We start from the raw sequence: 23,336 nt of genomic DNA on the forward strand, positions 1-23,336 counted from the left end.
TGTCCAAAATCCTTTTAAATGTTATTAATGTACCACCTCAACCAACTCTGCTGGCAGCTCATTGGGTTGGGTTTGGGTCTGGGTGGGATGCTCTTTGGAGGAGCGGTGTGGATTTGATAGGCCAGATGGCCTGTTTCCACTCTGAAGGTTTTCTATTCTATGATTGTGCAAATAGACCTCTGTTTGGTACAAGTCGCTAATTGATCTATGTCCTAGTGACCACTTAGTGATGACAGAGGCATTCTGCCTACCAGCTACAGTGACTGGTACCCAGGAACAGCTTGAGGATGCGAGCAAGATACAAAAAGCCATCAGCTCAGGAGCTCTGTTCTCTGTCATAAACAGGGTTCTTTCCTTCAGTTGTGGCTCTAAGTCAAAGGTATTTTTGTGACTGTTCCTGACACTCTACGCCACTTGCAAACTAACGGAAACTCTGAGAGAAAAGTTATTAAGAAGCAGCAATCTAACAAATCCAGTGAACAGGAACCACTGAGCTGCTTCCATCTATAACTCTCACATTTTCTTTTGTCAGCGTAAAGGAAAGTCAAAAGGAAATTACAGTTTTAATTAGTAAAATGATATATGCTGAGGAGGTTGAGGCGTGTCCTAATAGAGGTTTGTACGTCATGAGGGGCATCGACAAGGTGAATAGCAAAGGACTTTTCCTTCAGGTGGGGGATTTCAAAACTTGGGGCCGTATTTTTAAGTTGACAGGAGAAAGATTTAAAAGAGACCCGAGAGGCAACTTGTTCATAAAAAAGGTGTTTTGTATGTGGAATGAACTGCCAGAGGAAGTGTTGGGTGTATGTACAGTTTAACTTTAAAAGACATTTGGATAAGTACATGAACAGGAAAGGGGTTAGAGAGAACTGGGCCAAATGCAGACAAATGGGACTAGTTTAGTTTGGGTAACTTGGTCAGCATGAATGAGTTGGACCAAAGGGTCTGTTACCATGCTGTATGACTCTATGATCCTATGACAGACTTATTATCTATCTATAGCTTGAAAGCTGATACCTAATTACTTGTAATAAATAGTAATTCTTAACTACTAGTACCTGGTCTGCACTTTCTGTCAATCTAGGTCTGTAAGACAAGTAATTTGGGGAATTCTGCGCAGTGTAAACATCTTAACTTTTGTGATGACTCTAAGAATAGTGAGACTTGATTTCCAGTGTGCTTATCTCAGTGAGATGTGACAATTGATGTCTTTTAAATTGAATTACAACAAAGTGTAAAGAATTTGGATTCTATAATGTTTAATAAATTAAGTAATATAACGATGTCAGGACAAGAGATGTGCAGAATGTGGGTGCTGCTGGACACCAGTGTGACCATGTGCAGTCCTTACTGTCTCCTATTTTTCATTATTTTTGTTTCCATGTGTGGTTTCTCTCATCCTTCTCTTGTGGTATTCTTCACTCAATCCTTAAAATCTCACTAGTCAAGGACACAAGCTGTCATTCACCAAAATCCTCAGCTTTCCAATTTGTGGCGCAAGATTAATTGGATGTGAGGAATATGGAAAGCAATCCAACTCCTCATGCCCATAAGATGTTTATTCAGAATGTTTTGTTGTTTTTTTAGTGCATTCATGGGATGTGGGCATCACTAACTGGGCTAACATTTATTGCCCAACCCTAGTTGCCAACGAGGAAGTATTGGTGTGCTGCTGCCTTGGACTGCTATGGTCCATGTGTTGTAAGTAAACCCACAATGCCACATGGGAAGAAGCTCCAGAATTTTGACCCACCAATAGTGAAGGAATGACGATATATTTCCACGTGTGAGTGGATTAGAAGGGAACTTGCTGGTGGTGATACATCCAAGCATCTGGTCCTCCAGGTCCTTCTAGAGGTGCTGTCCAAAGGTTTGTGGTGATTTTAATTTTGCAATGCGTTTTGTAGATGCTGCACACTGCTGTTACTGAGCACCAGTGGGGAAGGGAGTGAATGGTTTATCTTATCATCATCAAGAATGGTTTTTTTAAATGGGGTGAATCCTATATTATGAAAGAAAACCATTATCTCTTTGAAGCATTCATCATATGTTCCAGACATAGAATATTAGAATTAACAATTTTAGAGCAAACTATTAGCTAGTTATTCCGATAAAGCGGCTATATCTACTGAAGAATTAGAATTATTCACTGAGTAATTTAAATGGCTTCTATGATTTGCAGCAATGTTTGATCATAAGTAGTTACCTCAATGTTAATGTGTTTCTGGAATTATAAAATTAGATCATTTAAAAACCCATAAATAAAATTCAACACCTTTTTTTTATTGTGATAGACATGGGATAAGATGAGCATCATATCCACCTGAAGTTGTCTTAATGGGAAATCTGGGTGTGTGGTATATGGTATAGGACACAACCAAGGTCAAAAAATTAGGGGAAAGTAGGTAACTGATACCGCACTTGGGTTTAAGAAGTCTATAATGTATACACGAGACAGAAAATGTATTAATGTTTGGACGATAACCCTTCCATTAAAGCTTCCAAATGTTCAACAGAACTGAGGAAAGGTCCCTGGATTGAAACTCTGCTTTCTCTCTGCAGAAGCTGCCAGATCTGGTGAGGATCCTACTTTACACACCCCAGGCAACAATGTCACCACTCCTAGTGTGTCCTGTCTCAACAGTCCCAGCCCAGGTCACTGCACAGTGATATACAGTCAGGAGGGCGTTGCCCAGGAGGTCCTCAACATAGACTCTAGACCCCATGACCTATGGCATCAGCCAAAGCATGGGCAAGGAAACCGCCTGCTGATTATCATGAACCATATTCCCCTCAGCTGACGAATCAGTGCTCCTTCATGTTGCACACCAATTGGAGGAAGCACTGAGGGTGACAAGGGTGCAGAACTTAGTCTGGATTGGTGATATCTATCACTAAGTGCCTCAACAGCACCACTACTGAATAAGTTGGTTTTGTCTGAAAAGAAATAGACCCCAAATCTGTGGTAGGAACCACCAACAGGGAAAAACCTACTTGACCTCATCCTAACTAATGTACCTGTGACAGTTAGATTTGTCCATGAGTCAACACTGCAGTTATCATGGAGTCCAAGCCTGGTCTTTGCATTGTGTGGCACTATTCCTCAATGGATAGGGTATCACTTTATTAGAGTCATAGAGTCATGGAGTGATAGAATCATAGAGCATAGAGAAGGGTCATTTGGCTCAAACTGGTCCATGTTGACCAAAATGTCCGTTCATACTAACCCCATTTTCCTGCACTTGGCCCATATCCTTCTAAACCTTTCCTATCCATGTATTTGTCTAAATGCCTTTTAAATGTTGTTAATGTACCTGTCTCAACCACTTCTGCTGACAACTCAGTCCATATACGTACCACCCTCTGTGTAAAAAAGTTGCCCAGTAGGCTCCCTTTTATTCTTTTCCCCTCTAACCTTAAACTGATGTCCTCTAGTCCTCGATTCCCCAACCCTGGGAAAAAAACTAAGTGCATTCACCCTACCCATGCCTCTCATGATCTTATACACCTCTATAAGGTTGCCCTCAGTCTACTACACTCTGAAGAAAAATGTCCTAGCTTGTCCAACCTCTCCCTATAACTCAGACCACTGAGTGCAAGCAATATCCTTGTAAACTTCTTCCTCTTTCCAGTTTAATAACATCCTTCCTGTAGCACGGTGACCAAAAGTGAACACAATACTCCCAAGTGCGTCCTCACCAACGTCCTCAATTGTACATCTGCAACATAACTTCCCAACTTCTATACTCAATGCCCTTACTGATGAAGTCCAGTGGGCCAAAAGCCTTCTTCATTGCCCTGTGTACCTGTGACTCCACGTTCCTGTTGTATCAGGACCTTGAGCACTCTCTCTCCACAGATGCTGCCAGACCTGCTGAGTTTCTCCAGCAATTTCACCTCTATATAGCTAAATATTTTTGAAAAGTGAATAGTTTTAACAAACAGAACTTCTTGGCATCAAAAAATTATCAGTCTTTACAGGGATCCTAAGAACTCAATATTCTATGTAGAGACCATTTGGACTCCTGAAATCAGTCTGTAAATCACTCACCTTAATGACCTTAATGTGCCTTAATGACTGCCATCTGGAAGCTTGGACATCCACCATTATGAAGTGCTTCGAGAGGTTACGAACAACGCACGTAGACACCAGCCTCCCAATTTGCCTTGATCCACTACAATTCACCTCCTGTCACAATAGGTCCACTGCAGAGCTAACTCCCTGCCCCTGCATTCATCCCTTGATCATCTGGATAACAAGGATACCTACGTCAGACTCCTATTTATTGAGTTTAGCTCCACCTTCAACACCATAAATCCAAACAAACTCATCGCCAAACTCCAGCATCTAAGATTCTGCAACTGGATCATCGAGTTCCTGATCCACAGGTTGCAGTCAGTGAGGATAGGCAACAACACTTCCGTCACACTAATCCTCATTAAAGGCTGTATACTCAACCCCTTAATATTCTCCTATTCACTCATAACTGGGTGGACAAATTCAGCTCTGATTCCTTTGACAAATTTACTGATGACAACACCAGAGTGGATCAGATCTCAATGACGAGACAAGAGTACAGGAAACATAGTGTAGAGATAACAACCTTTCCCTCAATGTCAGCAAACTGAAGGAGCTGGTCACCGACTTCAGGAAGCAGAGTGGAGGACATGCCCCTCTCTGTATCGATGGTGCCGAGGTGGAGGTTGTCAAGAGCTTCAAGTACCTTGGAGTAAACATCACCAAAAGTCTGTCCTGGTCCATCCACATCAGTGCTACAGTCAAGAAAACACACCAATGCTCTACTTCCTCAGGAGGCTAAGGAAATTCAGTATGTCCACAATGAACCTTACCAAGTTTTATAGATGCATAGAATCCCTACAGTGCAAAAGCAGGCCATTCGGCCAGTCAAGTCAACATTGACCTTCCAAAGATCATGTCACCCACATCCAGCTCCAAACCCTTACTCTATCCCTATTAGCCTGCATTCCCCATAGCTAACCCATATCCCTGGATACTGTAGCATGGCCAATCCACCTAATCTACACATTTTTGGACTGTGAGAGAAAACCAGAGCACCCAGAGGAAACCCATACAGACACGGGGAGAATGTGCAAACTCCACACGGATTGTAGAGTCATAGAGTCATAGAGATGTACAGCACGGAAACAGACCCTTCAGTTCAACTTGTCCATGCCAACCAGATATCCCAACCCAATCTAGTCCCACCTGCCAGCACCCGGCCCACATTCCTACAAACACTTCCTATTCATGTACCCATCCAGATGCCTTTTAAATGTTGCAATTGTACCAGCCTCCAACACACCTCTGAGGAATAAGAGAATGATCAGGGAGAAGGTAGGGCCGATCAGGGATAGCAGAGGGAACTTGTGCATGGAGTCTGAGCAGATAGGGGAAACCCTAAATGAGTTTTTGCTTTGGTTTTTACCAAGGAAAGGGACCTTGTTGTGAATGAAAGCTTTGAGGAGCTGGGATACAGTCTTGACCAGATCAAGATTGATGAAGTTGATGTGCTGGAAATTTTGGAAAACATTAAGACTGATAAGTCCCCAGGGCCAGACCAGATTTATCCTAGGCTGCTCTGGGAAGCGAGAAAGGAGGTTGCTAAGCTGCTGGTGAGGATATTTGCCTTCTCACTCTCCACGGGAGATGTACCGGAGGATTGGAGAGAGGTGAATGTTGTTCCTCTTTTCAAGAGGGGGAATAGGGAAATCCCTGGCGATTACAGACCAGTCAGTCTTACATCTGTGGTTAGCAAGGTTTTGGAAAGAATTCTGAGGGATAGGATTTATGACTATTTGGCAAAGCATAGTGTGATTAAAGACAGTCAGCATGGCTTTGTGAGGGGCAGGTCATGCCTCACAAATCTTATTGAGTTCTTTGAGGAGGTGTCAAGACAGGTCGACGACATTCGAGCAGTGGATGTGGTGTATATGGATTTCAGCAAGGCATTTGATAGGGTTGCCCATGGTAGGCTCATTCATAAAGTCAGGAAGTATGGGATACAGGGAGATGTGGCTATCTGGATTCAGAATTGGCTGGCTGACAGAAGGCAGAGAGTGGTTGTAGATGGAAAGTATTCTGTCTGGAAGTCAGTGTTGAGTGGGGTCCCGCAGGGCTCTGTTCTTGGACTTCTGCTCTTTGTAGTTTTTATAAATGACTTGGATGAGGAGGTTGAGGGCTGGATTGGTAAATTTGCAAATGACACAAAGGTTGGAGGTGTCATCGACAGTATAGAGGGCTACTGCAGGCTGCAACATCGACAGGATGCAGAGCTGGGCTGAGAAATGACAGATGGAGTTCAACCTGGATAAGTGCAAAGTGATGCATTTTGGAAGGTCAAACTCAAATGCTGAATGTAGGATTAAAGACAGGATTCTTGGCAGTGTGGAGGAACAGAGGGATCTTGGTGTTCAAGTGCATAGATCCCTCAAAGTTGCCACCCTAGTGGATAGGGTTGTTAAGAAAGCATATGGTGTTTTGCCTTTCATTAACAGGGGCATCGAGTTTAAGAGCCGTGAGGTTTTGCTGCAGCTCTACAAGTCCCTGGTGAGACCACACTTGGAATATTGTGTCCAGTTCTGGTTGCCCTACTACAGGAAAAATACAGACGCTTTGGAGAGGGTGCAAAGAAGGTTTACCAGGATGTTGCCTGGACTGGAGGGCTTGTCTTATGAAGAAAGGTTGAATAAGCTCGGACCTTTCTCTCTGGAGAGAAGGAGGAAGAGAGGAGACCTGATCATGGTATACAAGATAATAAGAGGAATAGATAGAGTCTGTAGCCAGAGATTTTTCCCCAGGGAAGGATTGACTGGTACAAGGGGTCATAGATCTAAGATATTAGGAGAAAGGTATAGAGGAGATGTCAGAAGTAGGTTCTTTATGCAGAGAGTTGTGAATGCATGGAATGCGTTACCAGCGGTGGTAGTGGAAGCAGAGTCATTGGGGACATTTAAGTGACTGCTGGACATGCACATGGATAGCAGTGAATTGAGGGGTGCGTAGGTTAGGTTATTTTATTTTAGATTAGGAATAATCCTCGGCACAACATCATGGGCCAAAAGGCCTGTTCTGTGATGTAATTTTCTACGTTCTATGTTCTATGTTTCACCACTTCCTCTGGCAGTTCATTCCGTACCCGTACCACCCTCTGCATGAAAAAGTTGCCCCTTAGGTCTCTTTTATATCATACCCCTCTCACCCTAAACCTATGCCCTCTAGTTCTGGACTCCCCCACCACAGGGAAAAGACTGTCTATTTACCCCATCCATGCCCCCCATAATTTTGTAAACCTCTATAAGGTCACCCCTCAGCCTCCGACGCTCCAGGGAAAACAGCCCCAGCCTGTTCAGCCTCTCCCTGTAGCTCAAATCCTCCAACCCTGGCAACATCCTTGCAAATCCGAATTGAACCCAGGTCCCTAGCGCTGTGAGTCAGCAGTGCTAACCATAGAAGTTATCCTGTCCAGATGCATCACAGTGTTGTATGGCAACTGTTCTGCCCAAGACTGTAAGAAATTACAGAGTCATGAACACAGCCCAGTCCATCACACAAACCAGCCTTCCATCCATTGACTCCATCTACATGTCCCACTGCCTCAGGAAAGCAGCCAACATCATCAAAGACTCCTCCCACCCCGGTTATACTCTCCTCCACCCTCTTCCATTGGGCAGAAGATACAGAAGTTTGAAAACACATACCAACAGATTCAAGAACAGCTTCTTCCCCGCTGTTATCAGACTTCTGAATGGACCTCTCAAATATTTGCTCCATTCCTGATGAAGGGCTTTCACCCGAAATGTCGATTTTCCTGCTCCTCGGATGCTGCCTGACCTGCTGTGCTTTTCCAGCACCACTCTGATCTAAACTCTCAAATATTTGCGTTGATCTCTCTCTGCATCTTCTCTGTAGCTCTGGCACTACATTCTGCATTCTGTTCTAATACCCTGATGTAAGGTATGATTTGTCCGGTGAGCATGCAAAACAATACTTTTTACTGTATCTCGGTATGTCTCATAATGTAATCAAATCATTATTTGACAATCAAGCTATCTTAACTGGGCAATTAGATATTCAAGACTGCAAATTACTCCCAGGTATCCATCTGAACTTCTCAATTATTGGGACACCCTGTAATCCGAAACAGTTCCCCGTGGTCTGTGACTTGAGCTCGAGTCGTCAGTGATTGAGTTGTTCCTGGCTGAGTACACAGGGGAGCTCTGGTATGTGTATAACGAGCGGCAGGCTGCTCTGTCCCAGTAAGGAGAGCTCTCAAACAAGTCTGCCAAGCAAGTGTGACAAAATTAGGCCATGAAGCAAGCTGTTTGCATTCCAGATCAGGAATGAAAGTCTGGTAGTACATGAAGTTTAAACTCTCACACTATCAAGCAAGCCAGGGACAGAATGCAAGAAACTAGTGAGGAACCAGTAGAACAGGTACCGGTATTATACAGTGAGGGGTCAGTGCTGGCAGTGTCTTGTTTTTGTGCCCTCCTTGGTACTGTCTTTAACTATCTGTGCAGTACTTTCTGTTCCTTCCCAGCTTGGTTTCTTTCTGCCTCTCTGTCTCCCTCGTACAGACTCCTTATCTGATTTGCACCTGTCACCTTCTCTCTCTCTTTCTCTCTCTATCTTTCTCATTATCCTTTACCTCACTGTATATGCAACACAATTCAACTCTCCATTTCTCTCTCTCTCTCTCTCTCTCACTCTCTCTCTTTCAGCTTCCCCCATAGTTGGACATTTTTCCCAAGGTGCAGATCAAATCTGAGAGCTTGTTTCAAAGCCAATGATTTTCATGACAAGAGGGCAGAAAAATGTAAATGGGCCGATGGGACATGACAAAACAGTCAGAGGTAAAGGGAGCAATGCAGCCTGCATGTTACCCTGGGGATCTCAAATATAAATTGTTCATCTGCTTCTCCACACATTTCCTGTAGCTCAGAAATGTTCCATCACACTTCTTTTCCCTCCATACCACATTGGTGTACATATGCAGCCTTCATTCTTCCTTATCTCCAAATAGGGAAGAAGACATTTTATTGTCAGTGCAGTTTTACCTTTCCTATTTTTCTTGCTGACGCAGATCTTTTGACAGTAGCGTCTGTCGAGCCTGTCTCACACTGCTAGCTTTCCCTGTGCTTCTCTCTGTACGTCATTCTGTACTTCTGCACTTGCTCTTGGACAGTCAGAATCATACAGCACGCAGGAGGCCCTTCAGCCCATCACGGGCCCACTTTCCTTTCCTTTATTCATATATTTTTCTCAATTGTCCTTCTTTGTTGCACACCTCCTGATAAGTCATTTTCTCTCTCTGTCTAACCCCAGATATTGCTCATTCATAGTTTATTTTATCTTCTATGGAATGCTTGTGTGACTTGTGTGCATATGTGGGTTTGACTGTGTGTGTCTGTGTGAATGAGCGTGCATGTGACTGTGTATGAATGAGTGCCTGTGTATGAGAGTGTTTGGCTATGAGAGTGTGTTGCATGTATGTGCGCTATGTGTCTACATGAGAATGCTTGTCACTGTAGGAATGTGTGTGTCACTGTCTAAGTATGATGTACAATAATAAGATATAGGACCAGAATTAGGCTATTTGTCTAATTGAGTGCTTGTGTGAATGTGTGAGAGACTGTGTGCATTTGACCCTGTGTGTGTGTGAGATATGTCAGTATGTGAGAGTGAGAATGTGAGTACAATGTGAGTGTGTGCCTCTTAGAGTGTGTGAGAATGAGTGTGTGTGTGACTGTATCAGTGTGTGAGAATGAGTGTGAGTGTGTGAGAATGAGTGTGAATGTGTGACTGGGTGAGAGTGTGTGAGAATGAGTGTGAGTGTGTGACTGGGTGAGAGTGTGTGAGAATGAGTGTGAGTGTGTGAGAATGAGTGAATGTGTGACTGGGTGAGAGTGTGTGAGAATGAGTGTGAGTGTGTGACTGGGTGAGAGTGTGTAAGAATGAGTATAAATGTGTGACTGGGTGAGAGTGTGTGAGAATGAGTGTAAATGTGTGACTGGGTGAGAGTGTGAGAATGTGTGTGAGTGTGTGAGAATGAGTGTAAATGTGTGACTGGGTGACAGTGTGAGAATGACTGTGAGTGTGTGACTGGGTGAGAATGAATGTGAGTGTATGATTGTGTGAGAGTGTGTGAGAATGAGTGTGTGTGTGAGAATAAGTATGAGAATGTGTGTGAGCGTGTAAAAATGAGTGTGAGTGTGTGACTGGGTGAGAATGAATGTGAGTGTATGATTGTGTAAGAGTGTGTGAGAATGAGTGTGTGTGTGAGAATAAGTATGAGAATGCGTGTGAGCGTGTAAAAATGAGTGTGAGTGTGTGACTGGGTGAGAGTGTGTGAGAATGCGTGTGAGTGTGTGACTGTGAGTGTGTGAGAATGAGTGTGAGTGTGTGACTGGGTGAGAGTGTGTGAGAATGAGTGTGAATGTATGACTGGGTGAGAGTGTGTGAGAATGAGTGTGAATGTGTGACTGGGTGAGAGTGTGTGAGAATGTGTGTGAGTGTGTGACTGTGTGAGAGTGTGTGAGAATGTGTGTGACTGTGAGTGTGTGACTGTGTGAGAGTGTGTGAGAATGTGTGTGACTGTGTGAGTGTGTGACTGGGTGAGAGTGTGTGAGAATGTGTGTGAGTGTGTGACTGCGTGAGAGTATGTGAGAATGAGTGTGAATGTATGACTGTGTGAGAATGAGTGTGTGAATGTGTGAGAATGAGTGTGAGAATGCATGTGAGTGTGTGAAAATGAGTGTGAATGTGTGACTGGGTGAGAGTGTGTGAGAATGTGTGTGACTGTGTGAGTGTGTGACTGGGTGAGAGTGTGTGAGAATGCGTGTGAGTGTGTGACTGTGTGAGTGTGTGAGAATGAGTGTGAGTGTGTGACTGTGTGAGTGTGAGAATGAGTGTGAGTGTGTGACTGGGTGAGAGTGTGTGAGAATGCGTGTGAGTGTGTGACTGGGTGAGAGTGTGTGCACAGATGATGCTACCTGGGTTTTGTTGAATGCTTCTTAAAGTGTTTTTAAGACCCACCTGGCCCAGGATAGTGCCATAACATGTTGGAACAGGCTTGGTTTAACATATATATATATATATATATATATATATAAAATCTGCACCTCTCTTTCTGTTGTTCAGCTTCAAGATCTGGATGGCAGTCTATATGAGAAATTTCTGCCTGACAAGATTGGTGAGTACAAGTCTATTTAAAGGGGCCAGTCTCCAATTACAAAACGACTTGATATTTATAAATTAGACACCTTTCACATTCTGAGTGTTAATAATACCATTTGGATCCATCATTTAACTGAATATTCTCACAGATTTTGAAATGAGTTTTTGCTTCAGCTTTCATGAAGGAAATGGACCTTGTTGTGAATGAGAACTTTGAGGAGCTGGGAATCAGGCTTGAACAGATTAAGATTGATGAAGTTGATGTGCTGGAAATTTTGGCAAACATTAAGACTGATAAGTCCCCAGGGCCAGACCAGATTTATCCCAGGCTGCTCTGGGAAGCGAGAAAGGAGGTTGCTAAGCAGCTGGCGAGGATATTTACCTCCTCACTCTCCACAGGAGTCGTACCGGAGGATTGGAGAGAGGTGAATGTTGTTCCTCTTTTCAAGAAGGGTAATAGGGAAATCCCTGGCAAGTACAGACCAATCAGTCTTACATCTGTGGTTAGCAAGGTTTTGCAAAGAATTCTGAGGGATAGGATTTATCACTATTTGGAGAAGTATAGCATGATTAAAGGCATGGCTTTGTGAGGGGCAGGTCGTGCCTCACAAATCTAATTGAGTTCTTTGAGGAAGTGACGAGACAGGTCGACGAAGATCAAGCAGTGGATGTGGTGTATATGGCTCTGTTCTTGGGCCTCTGCTCTTTGTAGTTTTTATAAATGACATGGATGAGGAGGTTGAGGGGTGGGTTAGTAAATTTGCAGATGACACTAAGATTGGAGGTGTCGTCGATAGTATAGAGGGCGACTGCAGGCTGCAGCGCGACAGAGAAAGGATGCAGAGCTGGGCTGAGAAATGGCAGATGGAGTTCAACCTGGATAAATGCGAAGTGATGCATTTTGGAAGGTCAAACTCGAATGCTGAATATAGGATTAAAGACAGGATTCTTGGCAGTGTGGAGGAACAGAGGGATCTTGGTGTTCAAGTGCATAGATTCTTCAAAGTTGCCACCCAAGTGGATAGGGTTGTTAAGAAAGCATATGGTGTTTTGGCGTTCATTAACAGGGGGATTGAGTTTAAGAACCGCGAGCTGCAGCTTTACAAATCCCTGGTGAGACAACACTTGGAATATTGTGTCCAGTTCTGGTCGCCACATTATAGGAAAGATGTGGAGGCTTTGGAGAGGGTGCAAAGAAGATTTACCAGGATGCTGCTTGGACTGGAGGGCTTGTCTTACGCAGGGAGCTTAGACTTTTCCCTCTGGAGAGAAGGAGGAAGAGAGATGACCTGATCAAGTGTACAAAATAATGAGAGCATGGATTGAGTCGATAGCCAGAGACGTTTCCCCAGGGCAGGATTGACTGGCACGAAGGGTCATAGTGTTAAGGTGTCAGGAGGAAGGTATAAAGGAGACGTCAGAGGTAGGTTCTTTACGCGGAGAGTTGTGAATGCATGGAACGCGTTACCAGCAGTGGTGGTGGAAGCAGAGTCATTAGGAACATATAAGTGACTGCTGGACATACACATGGACGGCAGTGAATGGAAGGGTTCGTAGGTTAGATTATTTTATTTTAGTTTAGGAATACTCCTCGGCACAACATCGTGGGCTAAACGGCCTGTTCTGTACTGTACTTTTCTGGATAGATCGAGTGAATCCTTAGAAGAGGATAAAGGAAGTAGGAATATATTTAAGAGGGAAATCAGGAGGGCAAGAAGGGGACATGAGATAGTTTTGGCAAATAGAATTAAGAAGAATCCAAAAAGTTTTTACAAATACATTACGGGCAAAAGGTTAACTATGGAGAGAATAGGGACCCTCAAAGATCAGCAAGGCAGCCTTTGTGTGGAGCCACAGAAAATGGGGGAGATACTAAATGAGTATTTTGCATCAGTATTTACTGTGGAAAAGGATATGGAAGATATAGACTGTAGGGAAATAGATAGTGACATCTTGCAAATGTCGAGATTACAGAGGAGGAAGTGCTGGATGTCTTGAAACGAGTAAAGGTGGATAAATCCGCAGGACCTGATCGGGTGTACCCTTGAACTCTGTGGGAAGCTAGAGAAGTGATTGCTGAGCCTCTTGCTGAGATATTTGTCTCATCGATAGTCACAGGTGAGGTGCCAGAAGACTGGAGGTTGGCTGACGTGGTGCCACTGTTTAAGAAGGGTGGTAAGGACAAGCCAGGGAACTATAGACCATTGAGCCTGACATCGGTGGTGGGCAAGTTGTTGGAGTGAATCCTGAGGGACAGGATGTACATGTATTTGGAAAGGCAAGGACTGATTAAGGATAGTCAACATGGCTTTGTGTGTGGAAAATCATGTCTCACAAACTTGATTGAGTTTTTTGAGGAAGTAACAAAGAGGATTGATGAGGGCAGAGTGGTAGATGTGATCTATACGGACTTCAGTAAGGCGTTCGACAAGGTTTCCCATGGGAGACTGATTAGCAAGGTTAGATCTCATGGAAAACAGGGAGAACTAGCCATTTGGATACAGAACTGGCTCAAAGGTAGAAGACAGAGGGTGGTGGTGGAGGGTTGTTTTTCAGACTAGAGGCCTGTGACCAGTGGAGTGCCACAAGGATCGGTGCTGGGTCCACTACTTTTTGTCATTTACATAAATGATTTGGATGTGAGCAAAAGAGGTATAGTTAGTAAGTTTGTAGATGACACCAAAATTGGAGGTGTAGTGGACAGCGAAGAGGGTTACCTCAGATTACAACAGGATCTGGACCAGATGGGCCAATGAGCTGAGAAGTGGCAGATAGAGTTTGATTCAGATAAATACAAGGTGATGCATTTTTGGGAAAGCAAATCTTAGCAGGACTTATACACTTAATGATAAGGTCCTAGGGAGTGCTGCTGAACAAAGAGACCTTGGAGTGCAGGTTTGTAGCTCCTTGAAAATGGAGACACGGGTAGATAGGATAGTGAAGAAGGCGTTTGGTATGTTTTCCTTTATTGGTCAGAGTATTGAGTATAGGAGTTGGGAGGTCATGTGGCAGCTGTACACGACATTGGTTAGGCCACTGTTGGAATATTGCATGCAATTCTGGTCACTTTCCTATCGGAAAGATGTTGTGAAACTTGAAAGGGTTCAGAAAAGATTTACAAGGATGTTGCCAGCGTTGGAGGATTTGAGCTACAGGGAAAGGCTGAACAGGCTGGGGCTGTTTTCCCTGGAGGTTCGGAGGCTGAGGGGTAACCTTATAGAGGTTTACAAAATCATGCAGGGCATGGATAGGGTAAATAGGCAAAGTCTTTTCCCTGGGGTCAGGGAATCCAGAACTAGAGGACACAGTTTTAGGGAGAGAGGGAAAAAATATAAAAGAGACCTACGGGGCAACTTTTTCCCACACAGAGGACGGTACGTGTATGTAATGAGCTGCTGGTGGAAGTGGCAGAGTCTGGTACAATTGCAACATTTAAGAGGCGTTTGGATGGGTATATGAATAGGAAGGGTTTGGAGGGATATGGGCCGGGTGCTGGCAGGTGGGACTAGATTGGGTTGGGATATCTAGTTGGCATGGATGAGTTGGACAGAAGGGTCTGTTTCCATGCTGTACATCTCTATGACTCTACGTTCTATGTTCAAATAATGTTTGGTTTTGATGCCAGTATTTAAATTCTGTCAAATATTCATTGAGGACATAGAGATGGACATTATCCAACCTCTGACCCAGCCATCATGAAGCACAGGCTTGATAAATCCATAATTTGTAGCTGTTTATATATTGATATTTATATGTTAGTATGTAAATTTTTAAAATTCTTTACATGCTGTTTATGTCACAAGTTGTGCCAGTATTTATTTCCTGTCCCTAGATGCCCCTTGAGAAGGTGGTATTGAGTGCCTCCTTGTACCACTGCAGTCTGTAGTGATTGTAATGAGGTCAGCCAGGTGGCCCTCATAGAGTATGAGTTCCCTGATTGGAGCTGTCAATCTGGTCCAGTTGGGGAGCCCTGGCTGACAGATAAGTACAGGAGTGTCAGACATTCCATTCACTCTGAGAGCTGGCCCTGAGGGAGCTGGATCAGTGTCAAGGACTCCCCACGTGTAAATAAAGGGTGACTTGGTGATGGGGTACTGGTCTCCTGTGGAATCATTTCAAAATGATTATGGGCGGCACGGTGGCACAGTGGTTAGCACTGCTGCCTCACAGCGCCAGAGACCCGGGTTCAATTCCCGCCTCAGGCGACTGACTGTGTGGAGTTTGCACGTTCTCCCCGTGTCTGCGTGGGTTTCCTCCGGGTGCTCCGGTTTCCTCCCACAGTCCAAAGATGTGCAGGTCAGGTGAAATGGCCATGTTAAATTGCCCGTAGTGTTAGGTAAGGGGTAGATGTAGGGGTATGGGTGGTTTGCGCTTCGGCGGGGCGGTGTGGACTTGTTGGGCCGAAGGGCCTGTTTCCACACTGTAAGTAATCTAATCTAATCTAAAAAAATTTGACTCACAAAGCCATTAGGGAGGGAATTCCACGATTTTGAGCCAGTGACACTGAAGGAATGGTGATATATTTCCAAATCAGGATGGTGAGAGGCTTGGAGGGAAACCGAAAGGTGGTAGTGTTCCCCTGTACTTGGTGCCATTATCCTTCTAGATGGACGAGGTTACATCTTTGGAAGGCCTAAGGAGCGTCAAGTCTAAGGTATTGCTGTGCCTTCTGTAGAATTTCTTTTATTCTGAGTGACTGTCTAGGTCACTTCAGAAGTTCATTAAAAATCATCTCCATAGCTGTGTGTCTGGAGTCATATTGCTGTGGGTCCGTATGCCAATAGTGTAATGATGGAAAATGTCCTTCTCTCAGGGGGCATTAGTGAAGCATTTGGGTTTATATAAAAATTGACAATAACTAAATGGACCCTGTTACTGAAGCAAGATTTCTGAACTGAATTTAAATTCCACCAGCTGTATTGGTGGGATGTGAAGGTTTGCTCCCAGAACATTAGCCTGGGATTACTGGATCATGGTCCAGTGACAGCATCTCACCTTTTCCCCATAATGGTACACCCTGCTACACTGTGTGTCAGTACTGGAGGGAATGAATTTTGAAAGTGGTGGATGACGTGACAATCTAATGGATTGCTTTGTCCTGTTGACAAGGTACAAGGTAAAGAGAGAATATTACTGCAGTGTCCTCCTCTCTTGTCTCTAACATGGGCTGTTTTTTCAAAATGTTGTTTTTCCTATTTCCCTTTTGCTCTGAACATCAGACAGTATTGTGTTCCTTCACAGTCAGGTTATTAAACCCCATTTAAAATGGCCCACAGAAAGCTTTTCAGGGTGAAAACAAAAGGTTTTGTTTTAGATTCAATTAGGATCCCGACAGTATGGAAACTTCAAATCCACACTGACCCTCCGAAGAGTAACCCACCCAGACCCATTCCCCTAACGTATATTTACCCCCAACTAATGCACCTAATACAATGGGCAATTTAGCATGGCCAATTCACCTGACCTGCACATCTTTGGATTGTGGGAGGAAACCGGAGCACCTGGAGGAAACCCACACAGACACGGGGAGAGTGTGCAAACTCGACACAGACAGTCACCCGAGGCTGGAATTGAACCTGGGACCCTGGTGCTGTGAAGTAACAGTGCTAACCACTGAGCCATTTCTGCATTGAAAACCCCGTGGGGTGTGATGATGGGGATTAGAGTTATGCTGGCATACAGCACGGAAACAGTCCCTTCGGTCTAATTTATCCATACCGACCAAGTTTCCCAAACTAAACTAGTCATATCCCTCTAACCTTTCCTGTTCCTGTACCTGTCCAAATGTCTTTTAAATGTACAAATGAACCTGCAACAACTACTTTTTCTGGCAGTTCATCCTACAAAGAAAAAAACACCCTTTGCGTGAAAAAGTTAACCCTCAGATCCCTTTTAAATCTTTCCCTTCTCTTTGTAAAACATGTCCCCTCCCCTAGTTTTGAGCTCCCCAATCCTCGGGAAAAGAGCATTGCTACTTACCCTATCGATGCTCCTCATGACTTTATAAGTCTCTATAAAGTCACCCCTCAACCTCCTATACTGCAGGGAAAACAGCCCCAGCCTATTCAGCCTCTCCCTATAGTTCAAACCTTCCAGTTCTGGCAACATTTTGGTGAATCTTTTCTGAACCCTCTCCAATTTACAGACACTAACATTCACACTCACTCTGTCTTACGCACTCTCACTCACTTACATTCACTCACTCACTGACTCATACACACACTCCTCACACACTCACCCACACTCACTCACACATCTCACACACATCACACAGACATCACACACTCTCTCACACAAACATAAACATACAAATGTGCACACACAATCTCTGTTACACACACACAATCTTTTACACACACGAACACGCGCGTGCGCACACACACATATACACATAATCTCTCTCTCTTACACACATGCACGTACACATTATCTCTCACACACACGCACATATGCACACACGCACACACACATTCAGGGAAGGTGATGGCTTTGTGCAATTATCCACTGGCCTGTTAATCCAGAGAGGAGAAAGTGAGGACTGCAGATGCTGGAGATCAGAGCTGAAAATATGTTGCTGGAAAAGCGCAGCATCCAAGGGGCAGGAGAATCGACGTTTCGTGCATAAGCCCTCCCCTTCCTGGGGAAGGGCTTATGCCCGAAACATCGATTCTCCTGTTCCTTGGATGCTGCCTGACCTGCTGTGCTTTTCCAGCAACACATTTTCAGCTGTTAATCCAGAGACCCAGGTAATGTCCCAGGAGTTAACATTTTGGATTCAGTGACCCTTCCTCAGAATTGAGGGGTAGGGTGTTCTGAGCAGCGCGTCATGCTACCTGTCCTGCTGAGCTTTTCCAGCAATTTGTGTTTTCGTTTCTGATTTCCAGTATCTGTGGTTCTTTCGGTTTTTAATGTCCATGAAACTGGGTTCAAGTCTCACCACAGCAGATGGTGGAATTTAGAATTTGAATTCGATAAAAAAAATCTGGAATGAAGAGTCTAATGATGACCATGAAATTATTGTCAATTGTTGGAAAAACCCATTTGGTTCACTAACATCCTTTCGGGAAGACAATCTGCCATCCTTACCCGGTGACTCCAGACCCACAACAATGTGGTTGAGTCTAACTGCCCTCTGGGCAATTAGGGATGGGCAATAAATGCTGGCCCAGTCAGCGATGCCCCATTTCGTAAATGAATAGAATAAAGCTTATTCAAGAAATTGAGAAAGGAGAGAAGTTACTAATTAAAAATACTTGAAATCAAAGATGTCTGTCCAAAGATGTGCAGCTTAGGTGATTTGGCCATGCTAAAGTGCCCATAGTGTCCATGAATGTGTAGGTTAGGTGGATTGGCCATTAAATTGCCCATAGTGTTCAGGAATGTGTAGGTTAGGTGGATTGGCCATGATAAATTGCCCATAATGTTCAGGAATGTGTAGGTTAGGTGGTTTGGCCATGTTAAATTGCCCATAGTGTTCAGGAATGTGTAGGTTAGGTGGATTGGCCATGATAAATTGCCCATAATGTTCAGGAATGTGTAGGTTAGGTGGATTGGCTGTGGGAAAAACTGGGATTGGGTCTGGGTGGGATGCTCTTCAGAGGTCAGTGTGGACTGGATGGGCCAAATGGCCTGTTTTCACACTGTAAAGATTCTATGATTCAGTGCAAGTGAATGAGAGAGCGCGGTCAGTCAGTGCCCTATGGGTTGGTCATGCACAACAATCTCTTCCATAGGAGCACGTGGTGGGCATGTTCTGGGGAGTGAGGAGCTGAGTTACTTGTCACAGAATTATCAGAATAGATGATGATAGGAAAAAGCAATTCACCGATCCAACCTCCCCTCCCTACACTGATTTAAGTTGAAGTTTTGGTCATATGTTCCTTCTTCCTCTTTGTTATCTCCTTTAACTTGACACAAATCGTCTGATCCCCTCCAAAGAAAACTCCAGCACCAATTAGGGAAACCCCTTACGCAACAAATTTGCTTCACTGCCCTCCCAGAGGATCATGGGTATCCGGATATCTTCATGCAGCTAATCCTCTGTGAAGATCCCTACCGTCTCTTGCCCCCAGTCAGGGATGATATAATGTCAAGCACCAAGGTCAGTCCCATCGCCTGTCCCACAGTCCCAGGAACTCCCTCACACTCTCCTTTAGGTCATCCAACACCATTCATGGGATATCGCTGTTGCCCATTTACTTCCTCTAATAACCAACACTGACTTCTTGGCCTGAGCTGAGCCCATATCATCTGCAGCCGATTTAACTTTTAGCTCTCTGAGAACCCGGGGGAGAGGTGGAAAGTTGCAATTGGCACAAAGATGGGGCACAATGGGTGGGGTGATGTGATATTCAGCATTAACACTGAAGGGAGCTAAACAAAAATAGGGAGCTTATGCTGCACATGATGTACAGGGTGTATAGGGCGCTGGTGAAGCCACACCTGGAATACAATGTAGGGTTTTGGTCTCCTTACCTGAGAAAGGATGTACTGCCACTGGAGGGGGTGCAGAGGAGGTTCACTAGATTGATTCCGAAGTTGAGAGGGTCGGCTGATGAGGAGAGACTGAGTAGACTGAGATTATACTCATTGGAATTCGGAAGAATGAGGGGGGGGGATCTTATAGACACAATTAAATTATAAAAGGAATAGATAAGATAGGAGGGTGTTTCCACTGACAGGTGAGACTAGAACTAGGGGGCATAGCCTCAAAATAAGGGGAAGCTGATTTAGGACTGAGTTCAGGAGGAACTTTTTCACCTAAAGGGTTGTGAATCTGTGGAATTCCCTGCCCAATGAAGCAGTCGAGGCTAAATGCTTTTAAGGCAAAGTTGGATAGATTTTTGAACGGTAAAGGAATTAAGGGTTACGGTGAGTAGGTAGGTAAGTGGAGCTGAGTCCGTGAAAAGATCTGCCATGATCTTATTGAAGGGCGGAGCAGACTTGAGGAGCCAGGTGCTGGATTAGTGGTGCTTTTGCCCAAAACGTCGATTTCGCTGCTCGTTGGATGCTGCCTGAACTGCTGTGCTCTTCCAGCACCACTAATCCAGTATTTGGTTTTCAGCATCTGCAGTCATTGTTTTTACCTTGAGGAGCCAGGTGGCCTACTCCTGCTCTTAGTTCTTATGATCTTATGTGACACTATTTCTTCCTCTGCAGGATTGGAGCCTGATGCTAACATCTATATGAATTTTATGAAAGCCCATCAGTGCTACGATGCAATACCAACCAGTTCCAAGCTCGTCGTGTTTGATACAACTTTGCAGGTGAGGCAGTGTGCGCGAGGGAGGGAATTCCCCTCTCCCTTCATTCTGTTATAGGACAGGGGTTTACTGGAAAGACCAGCATTTCTTGCCAATCCCTAATTACCCTTATGGCACAGTGTAGTCAGTGGAGTCGCAGGTAGACAGTGTGGTGAAGAAGGCATTTGGCATATTGCCTTCATTGACAGAGCATTGAATATAGGAGGTGGGATGTCATTGGTACAAGACATTGGTGAAGCCACTTTTAGAATACTGCGTACAATTCTGATCTCCCTTCAATAAGAAGGATATCATTAAATTGGAATGGGTGCGGAAAAAATTTACAAGGATATTACCGAGATTGGAAGATTTGATTTATGGGAACAGGCTGAATAGGCTGGGGCTGTTTTCCCTGGAGCATTGGAAGCTGAGGGGTGACCTTATGGAGGTTTATAAAATCATGAGGGGCATGGATAGGATAAATAGGCAAAGTCTCTTCCCTAGGGTGGGAGAGTCCAAAACTAGGTTTAAGGTGAGAGGAGAAAGATTTAAAAGGAACCTCAGGGGCAATATTTTTACACAGAGGGTGGTTCAAATGTGGAATAAACTGCCAGAGGAAGTAGTAGATGCTGGTACAATATTTAACGGACATTTGGTCAGATACGTCAATGGCAAATGGAGGGATAAGAGCCAAACGCAGGCAAATGGGACTAGCTCAGTTTGGGAAACCTGGTTGGATGGATGAGTTGGGCCGAAGGGTCTGTTTCCGTGCTATATTATCTCGCCCATTCTGTTACCCAGTGCCAATTTCCCAACATCCCTGCCCACAATTACTATCCAAAATACAAAAACATCCAATGCCCTTTGCAATGTGACCATGGAACCTGCATCTACAATGCTTCCACCAGGCAGTGGAAGGGTCTGTTTCCATGTCCCCACCTCTGAGCCAGAGCAACCAAATTTCAGTCTTATCTGCCTCAGAGGCGTTTGTACTGAGTGATAAACAGGGAATCCTTGGCATGAGCAGACACATGGCTTTGGGGGCAGTGGAAGGGTGTGGGTGAGGGGAGAGAGGGGAAACCATCCTGAATGGGAGAAAAGCTGAGGGTTTGCTTCTGCTTTCTGCACAGGTGAAGAAAGCATTCTTGGCGATGGTCGCAAATGGAGTGAGGGCAGCCCCACTCTGGAACAGCAAGGAACAGTGCTTCGTCGGTGAGTCTTTAACCCTTCCATCTGACCGTGAAGGGAACAGGGCTGCATCTTGTGAGATTTAATTGTCAGTGAGAATTGACCAGCAATCGGCATCACGGCTTGCATTCCTAAAGCGCCTACTCGTGACTCCGGAGTGTCCCCGAAGCGGGTGATGCATTGCTCACAAAGCGTAGTCACTGTTGCAATGTGGGAGACGCAGCAGCAAACATACGCACAGCAAGATCCCACAGACACATCTTTTTCAGTGAAGTTTGTTTAGGGAGAACTATCCACAGAATTATAACAGTGCAGAAGCAGGCCATTTGGTCCCTCATGTCTGAACTAGCTCTATTATCTTGCCCGGTTCTACTACCCAGTATCAATTCCCCAACTTCCCTGCACACCATTACTATCCAAAATACAAAAACATCCAATGCCCTCTGGAATACGACCATAGAACCTGCATCTTCAGTTCTTCCACTAGGAAGTGGAAGTTCTCATGGTGTGGAAGAGCTTTCTTCCTCACATCATCTTTGCCTCATGTGCACATCACTTCCAAATTATGCTCTCTCATTCGTTTTTTGGTTTTTACAATCGGGACACCAGGAGGATCTTCTCTGTTGTTCTTCAAAGTAGTGGCTATGTTATGTTTGACATCTGCCTGAGAAAGTAGGAGGGATCCTCATTTAATATCTCAAGGAAAGGATGGCATCGTTGACTATTGCAGCACTCCCTCAGTACTGCACTCAATTGTCAGGCTAGATTTAGAGTCATAGAGATGTATAGCATAGAAACAGACCCTTCTGTCCAACTCATCTGCACCAACCAGATATCCTAAATTAATCTAGTCCTATTTGTCAGCACTTGGCCCATCTCCCTCTAAACCCTTCCTAATCATCTACCCATCCAGATGCCTTTTCAAATGTTGTAATTGTAACAGCCTCCACTACTTCCTCTGGCAGTTCATTCCATACACGCACCACCCTCTGTGTGAAAACGTTACCCTTTAGGTCCCTTTTAAATCTTTCCCTCTCACCTTAAACCTATGTCCCTCTAGTTTTGGAGTTCTCTACTCCAGGGAAAAGACTTTGGCTAATCACCCTATCCATACCCTTCATGATTTTATAAACTTCTATAAGGTCACCCCTCCAGTTCTGGCAACATTTCTGTCAGCACATTTTGAAAAGATTTGTAGCTCAGATTGAGGTTCTGGATGTAGGTTTGCTCACTGAGCTGGAAGGTTCATTTTCAGATGTTTCATCACCATACTAGGTAACATCTTCATACGGATGAGGAAGGGCATCACTTTGACTGGGACAACACATCCATCCTAAGACAAGCCAAACAGAGACACGCACGATAATTCCTAGAAACATAGCATTCTGACTGGAACTCTATCAACAAACACATTGACTTGGATCCCATTTACCACCCCCTGAGATAAAGAGCCAGAAATGACAGCACCATCGGAAATGATGTCACCACAGGAAATGACATCATCAACCCAAGGAAACCCAAACATATAAATAGGAAGCGGGCTACACCAGCAGTGCTTCATCTGGAGGCTTATTGAAGATGTTACCTAGTATGGTGACAAAACGTCTGAAAACGAACCTTCCAGCTCAGTGAGCAAACCTACATCCAGAACATTTCTGTCCTTAGAGTGTAGTGAGATTCAGAGACAGGAAGGCAGCTCAGACTGATTC

The 23,336-nt window shown here is 44.4% G+C and overlaps 1 protein-coding gene across 3 annotated transcripts in view; it reads left to right on the top strand.

The window, feature by feature from the left end:
* Window positions 1–8,320: 8,320 nt before the first annotated feature.
* Window positions 8,321–23,336, top strand: part of LOC140481810 (5'-AMP-activated protein kinase subunit gamma-1-like) — a 58,627-nt gene continuing 43,611 nt past the window's right edge. For all 3 annotated transcript variants that reach the window (XM_072578333.1, XM_072578332.1, XM_072578334.1), the window contains exons 1-4: window positions 8,321–8,455; window positions 11,162–11,213; window positions 20,357–20,463; window positions 21,570–21,651. In XM_072578333.1, coding sequence (XP_072434434.1) covers window positions 8,423–8,455; window positions 11,162–11,213; window positions 20,357–20,463; window positions 21,570–21,651 — 274 coding nt within the window. In that variant the 5' untranslated portion in view covers window positions 8,321–8,422. The remainder of the gene's footprint in view (window positions 8,456–11,161; window positions 11,214–20,356; window positions 20,464–21,569; window positions 21,652–23,336) is intronic.

Source organism: Chiloscyllium punctatum, chromosome 10 (genome assembly GCF_047496795.1).
Source record: "Chiloscyllium punctatum isolate Juve2018m chromosome 10, sChiPun1.3, whole genome shotgun sequence".
Lineage (NCBI taxonomy): Eukaryota > Metazoa > Chordata > Chondrichthyes > Orectolobiformes > Hemiscylliidae > Chiloscyllium > Chiloscyllium punctatum.